Source organism: Brachionichthys hirsutus, unplaced genomic scaffold (genome assembly GCF_040956055.1).
Source record: "Brachionichthys hirsutus isolate HB-005 unplaced genomic scaffold, CSIRO-AGI_Bhir_v1 contig_328, whole genome shotgun sequence".
Lineage (NCBI taxonomy): Eukaryota > Metazoa > Chordata > Actinopteri > Lophiiformes > Brachionichthyidae > Brachionichthys > Brachionichthys hirsutus.
The window spans coordinates 108,216-114,539 of NW_027180446.1; the positions used below are offsets into that span (position 1 = coordinate 108,216).

At 43.4% G+C, this 6,324-nt stretch overlaps 1 protein-coding gene across 1 annotated transcript; it reads right to left on the reverse strand.

The window, feature by feature from the left end:
• Positions 1–117: 117 nt before the first annotated feature.
• On the reverse strand, positions 118–5,222 carry LOC137914964 (tyrosine-protein kinase Blk-like). The gene is made up of 12 exons (XM_068758446.1): positions 5,151–5,222; positions 4,987–5,017; positions 4,574–4,667; positions 4,367–4,468; positions 4,172–4,275; positions 3,936–4,085; positions 3,431–3,583; positions 3,155–3,334; positions 2,285–2,361; positions 1,376–1,526; positions 920–1,051; positions 118–320 (listed from the first exon to the last, which is right to left on the reverse strand). The coding sequence occupies exons 1-12, from the start codon at positions 5,220–5,222 to the stop codon at positions 118–120; spliced, it is 1,449 nt and encodes a 482-aa protein (XP_068614547.1).
• Positions 5,223–6,324: the final 1,102 nt, after the last annotated feature.

The window sequence follows — 6,324 nt, forward strand, 5'->3', positions numbered from 1 at the left end:
TTGTATGGAGAGGATGTTCCCATCCTTGATCCATAGACTCTCACATCTCACTTTTGGACGTTGTTGTCTTCAGGTTACCGGGCGGAAACACAGCTTGTGATCAAAGATCGTCTTTAATCACGGCTGCAGCTCATATTGTCCCTCAGTGGCAGTAAAGAAATCATTAAGAGTGTTCTGCAGAAATTCAAACGTGGGCCGGTCCTCAGGGGTCTCCTTCCAGCACATCTTCATAATGTCGTAGAGCTCCTCGGGGCATCCATCTGGACACGGCATCCTGTACGAGCGGTCCAGGCTCCTGATCACCTCTGGGTTGGTCATTCCTGATGATAAAAAAAAGAAAAACAAAGGCAGCATGTGTGAGCTTTTGATGGCTCTTTCAAACATTTTACAGTTCAGTTGTTGTTTTTTGTAAGAAATTAATTCTGAAGACTTTGTAGCAAAACCTCACCTGTACTTCGAACCAAACACCTTCCTAATAAGAAGATCTGAGCTGAGGAAAGTGTTTGGTTTGGTTTGTCCTTTTTGAGCTAGTGTACAAAACTGGTAGCTTTTCTCTAAAGAGGTCCTACTATGAACAGCTCACACAAAGGCAATGACATTTTTTATCAGTTTCAGACATGAACATAAACGTACATCCCTCTGGATCCCACACACCGGACTCATTCTGCCTCCCTCCGCCGAGGCAGGGGTTATGTAATCACCGCCGTTGGTCTGTCTGTCTGTCTTTTAGCAACATAACTCAGAATGTCACAGACGGATCTTGATGAAAATGTTGGGGATGTTACCAGGAACAGATGATTCAATTTTGGTGATGATGCAGATGAGATCCTGGATTCTGGATCACTTTGAAATGTTCGATAACATTGTAGTCAATGGAGCTTAAAAATGTATTCCTCAATTCATTCCTCCCTTCTCATACCTGGGTAGGGTATTCTTCCGTAGGTGACAATCTCTGTGAGGAGGATCCCAAAAGACCAGACATCTGACTTGATGCTGAATCTGCCAAAGTTAATGGCCTCCGGCGACGTCCATTTAATGGGAAATTTAGCACCTGGTTGTCAGAAAGAGAATTGATCATTTTCTGGCAATGTTGGCCACGCGACCATTTTACGCGACCATCAATATGTACTGCTGCCATAATATGAAATGACATATAAGAGATACGTCATCAATTTCAGACTGTTTGAGACAGTAATGCATTCAATATGTTTTGGACTTGGGGAGGTTTACAATCTACAAAAAATAATTTTGATGTTTTAATTTAGACTTTCATATTGTCTGCTCAAAGGGTGATATCAGACTCTTAGGTGGACAGGACATCTAAAGTCCTGGCTGTCCTCAAGGACGCATTTATTGTCAGATCACCACACCGCACCTTCTTGGGCCATGTACTCCGACTCGATGATCCTGGCCAAGCCAAAGTCGGCTATCTTGCAGTGCATGGCGTCACTGACCAGAATGTTGGCCGCACGCAGGTCCCGGTGGATGTAGTTCTTCTTCTCGATGTACGCCATGCCTTCGGCTATCTGTCACGTATGAAATGAAAGAGGGGGATAATTGGCTTCCGGAGGGGTTTTCAGATGAAAAGCTAGAAGACGAGGAAATGAAGTTCATTCATTGGTTTGTAGCAGAAAGTAAAACAATGATTCCTTTCATAGACAACGCCTGAATTAATACATAGAATAATTATAGACAAGATGTGTTTCCTTTGACTGCTGCACACGGTATCAGCTGAGCATGTGCACTTGAGAAGAAGAATGTGTTTTAAACCCATGCGCTGTGGCTATCAGCAGCAAAGTGGTTTTAGCAGGATGTGCCAACTTTCAGGAAGTGAAAACGCTTTTTTTGGGGGGGGGGGGGAGGGTCAAATGAGTTGTGGGGGAGCTTGCTGATGATGGAAAAAGAGAGTGACTTCCTGTCCGGATGTTAATAATTGACATTGGGTGGGGCTTTCAGGCCAAGCTGAGAAAAAGTCCCACACAGCGGCCGCTGACAGTTTTCATGTGTGCCCACGTCAGGACTGGTTTTTACTGCAGCTGGTCTGTCTTACTGGGTGAATGAAGCGTTAATGTCATGCCCTCGCAAACAAACAGAAGCAGCAAAAAAAAAAAAAAAAAAAGACATAGAGCAGCTTTTGCAGGCCAATAGAAAAACATTTCTTATACTTTGCTGAACTTATGGAAAAAGCGTGGATGAGCAGTGTCGTAAAAAATAACCCATGCAAAGACACAATACTGTAAACCGTCTGCCTCTACACTTTTGTTAGTAGAAAGATGTTCCGCACCTGTGCCGCCATGTCTATTAGTTTATTCGTTTTTAGCCGCTTCCCTTCATCTGTTTTTAGAAAGTCAAGAAGACATCCTGCATTCAAGAAAAGGAGAAGCACAACTCCATCACCACGAGGCATGACAACAAAACATGTTCAAATGTGTGACGCTGATATTTCACAATTTAGACTGATCTTTCACAATTTAGACTGATCTTTCACTGGAAGCAGCCACGCGTGTCTGCTGCTGCTGCAATACAGTGTAATTTTGACATTGGAGGTCGGCGTCTCCACCAGGGGGGGGGTACCCCACCTCTTGCCTGTAGCCAGCTGAGATAGGCTGCAGCAGACGAGACGATTGTGGCCGTCTGAATGGTTGGATGTCACATTGGAGTCTAAAGCAAGTACACGCAGCAATGCACCTGCCCAATGCCATTCAATCAATCAAATAAACCCAACGACCCAGAAGGACATGCTGTTGTGAAGCTTTCAGTGTGTGGCCCTCTGCTTTCTGCAGCCTTACTGAACATTCATTCTCTCATAATGATTTTGGTATCTTAAGCTTCACCTTTAATTCATTTTTACATGATTGCATTGCTTGCGTAACAAAGGAGTGACAGTACATTTCACAATAAAGGGCTTCTCCACCAATTCAGATTGATTCAGAGCTGCAGAGCTAAATCAATTGGACACCAAATGATTCTGTTTGATCCTGGTTTCCGCTTCTGAGCGTGATATAGTTGTGTTTTACATCACAGTAAATTGAGCATGTTGTATTTTTTTTGCTGGATATTCATTAGTTTCTGCCCTATTGATAGCCTAATCTATCACCTCTGACTGGTGAGGTACATTCAATGATCAGTCGTTCCCTTCCTCTCTTCGTCCTACCGTTGACCATGAACTCGGTGACTATAAGAATGGGTTCCTTGGTGACCACAGCGTGGAGGCGCACCAGCCGTTCGTGTTGCAGCTTCTTCATCAGGTTGGCCTCCTGGAGGAAGGCCGCTGGTGCCATCGTTCCCTCCTTCAAGGTCTTTATGGCGACCTTCTGGGTGCTCTTATAGTAACCTGCAGTATGAATTGAAACCAGGTGTTTAATCCACTGTATTCTAATCTTTTGTCTTCTGTAATAAAGCCAGAAATAGAACATTTCCTTCCTCTTACCCATCCACACTTCCCCAAACTGCCCGGCCCCCAGTTTCTTCATCATTTTCAGGCTTTCTCTTGGAATCTCCCACTGATCATGAGCCCACGGCTGCTGGGGAGTATTGGTTTTGCATGTGGCACAGAGCCGCCGACACAATCCGTCTGCATTGCCTGCACACAAACGTTGTCACCAAACAAACCTGCTTTTTCTTCTTCTGTGGTGCTGACGTAAACTACTGAGATGAAGGCATGATGGGTTCTTGTTACATACATTTTGAAGGCTGCTTATTTCTACTTCTTTCTGTTTCTGTTATCTTTTGTCACAGGAGAGGAACTTCTATCACATTTCGCACAGGAAATGCACGACTCATAGCAAGAGTCTTACTTCCTCGTGTCACTCAGCGCAGCCATATTATCATCCGCAGAAGTAAACCGAATCTGCATCCAAATCTGATCAGTGCGCGGCCAATTTATGATTTCCACAAACATGCAGAGAATAGAATGAGTTCTGCTTGTTTCTTACGGCTGTAGTATTTCACCAGCTCCTGCAGGGATGGGAACGTCTTTGACGGCGAGATGTAGAACCCTCCTTTGTCCAGACAGCGGATCTTATAGTGTTTTACCACATCCCCTTGCTCAAGCACATGATCTCTGACTGACAGGGAGAAGGACCCTGCAAGGAATGACATATAGACAGCACCAACATGTGTTGGACGCAATGCCATGAGGTTTGCATTTGAAATTCTGCCTGATGGTCACCTTGACTGGTCTCGCTCTCACGGACAAGGAAGGTCCCCAATTTATTTCCAGGGGCTAAAAGCAGTCGTTCCGTTTCTTTCCGGCTTACGTCCTTGAAAAACCATCTGTGGATAAGACGCCACAAAGTACACTTGATATAATGATTCAGGACATTGGATAAGAATATGTAATAGAATATATGAATGTTTTTCTCACTTTTCCACCTCCAGTGTGTCTGCCCTGGCGACATAGTTACATGGTATGAAGCCCTCCTCTCCGGTCACCAACGACTGAGCCACCCACCATTCTCCATTTCTGCAAACACGACATAGCAGATCTTTATATATCATATCATTAGAAGTGCTTAATTTTTTACTGCTGCTGGATGCACAATGTCAACCATGAACCGCTGGCACTGCTTACTCTTGTAAAACTCGAAGTCTGTCTCCTTTCTTAAAAGGAAGATCGCTGTCATTGGTTGCCTTGAAATCGTGCTGTGCCACAAATACGCCATCCTCTAAAAGGGAAGACGAGGTTAATTCAGTGTATATACGACCTTCCATTAACAGCACAATGGCATGCTAACCACAAGTTAATATATAGAGGAAGCATGCTGCAGAGTAATGCAGCTGAATTCAAAAAGTTCAAGGGTGCTCATCCAGTTGTGTGTTGAATAGCATGATCTCGCTCCCAGAAGGCAATGGAGGAAATCCAGGAGAGATCTTAATCGTATAATGTAGGATCCCCTCGCTGCGCTGCAGCGGTCGGCTGCTCGGGCACAGGCCCTGCTGCCCGTCAGGAAATAATCATCTGTATGCGGTGTGGTCAGTGATTACCGTTATCTGGATAGGTGTTTCCAGTTCGGGCCTGAGAAATAACCCCCCCCCCCCAAAAAAAAATCATTCAGTGAGAAAAATGTTAAATCATTTAAATGAATTAAAGTAGAATAATGTGAAGTCCCAGTAAATTGTGACACTAATTATTGACTTGAGCAACTTACTACGTGAGAGTTTTTTCCTTTGTGGGACTTTCTGTCGTTGACTTGTTTCTCGTTGCTGCAGCTGCAGCCCATCCTGCATGCAAAAGGACATTTTCATCGGTTAAACAGCATACCTCTGACAGAGCTATACGCGTTACCTGTTCCTGCTAAGAAGCTAAGACAGCTGCAGCATCTTCAGTCCGACCTGATGAAGAAGATGATCGTCACTGAAGCAGATTTCAGTCGCCGGCGGTCCCGCCACTGGACCTGCGAGTCCGCGAGTTCATGTCCGGCACTGAAAAAATTAATTAAACGTTGCATCAAAAGCGGAGAGTCCCTCGATGTTTGGTCAAAAGTGCTCTTACACAAAGCACACTGCTTCCCATTAGAGGAAGTCGTAACTGGAGAGACACTTTTAAGAGATGTATACAGTATACTTAAACTTTCAGTTAGATGATGACTCATTTAACTCGCTTCCTCTGATCATCAGCGGAGCCAAAAAAGCTGTGAGAATCATTCTAAATAACAGCCCAGCAACCCGAATGGATTCATGTTAGTCATGGACGCTGAAGTTTGTGTTTATTTGGCCGTTCACTGAATGACTTTTGACCTTTTGAAAACATTTAGCACTTAAACGCCTTAAATGCACCACGAAATTACAAAGGTATATTAATCACTTTCACAATGTTTGACAACAACATCAACATAAAACTGTTGTATGATGGAATTATATCCAATGACGTGTTTTTAAAACATTATTTTAATGATATAAAAATGTTTAGTAGTTTGATGAGCTTGCGTCTTACTCATTCACTCATTTATTCACCAAGAAATTAACCATTTAAAAACACAACCACTTGTTTCACCGTTCAAGGATTTCATCTTTTTCTTTTTTCTTTTTTACAGTGAATCACTTTTAAACTCTGAACTCAACAGGTTTTTGGTGTAATAGTTGCAGTCATCATCCTGTTAGCAGTCTAAGAAGAGACAAACAAGAAGATATAAATACCTGGAACTTGTTTGTGTGTTCAGATGTCCAACAGACGCAGCTTGTCTTCTGTTTCCTTATTGAAAACCAACCGTCTGTCTGTCACTTTCACTCCTTCATGTTTCTCTCTCTCTCTCTCTCTCTCTCTCTCTTTCTTTGACACAGTTACAGTTACAATTGTAGTTTGTCTCTTTTTGTTTGTTCTCC

Bases quoted from the DNA above. Each gene is read 5' to 3' on its own strand.
- LOC137914964 (XM_068758446.1), bottom strand. From the start codon at position 5,222: ATGGGCTGCAGCTGCAGCAACGAGAAACAAGTCAACGACAGAAAGTCC. The intron at 4,469-4,573 runs GTAAGCAGTGCC...ATGTCGTGTTTG, and splicing joins AGACTTCGAGTTTTACAAGA to CAGAAATGGAGAATGGTGGG. The intron at 3,584-3,935 runs GTAAGAAACAAG...GTTTGTGTGCAG, and splicing joins GCTGGTGAAATACTACAGCC to GCAATGCAGACGGATTGTGT.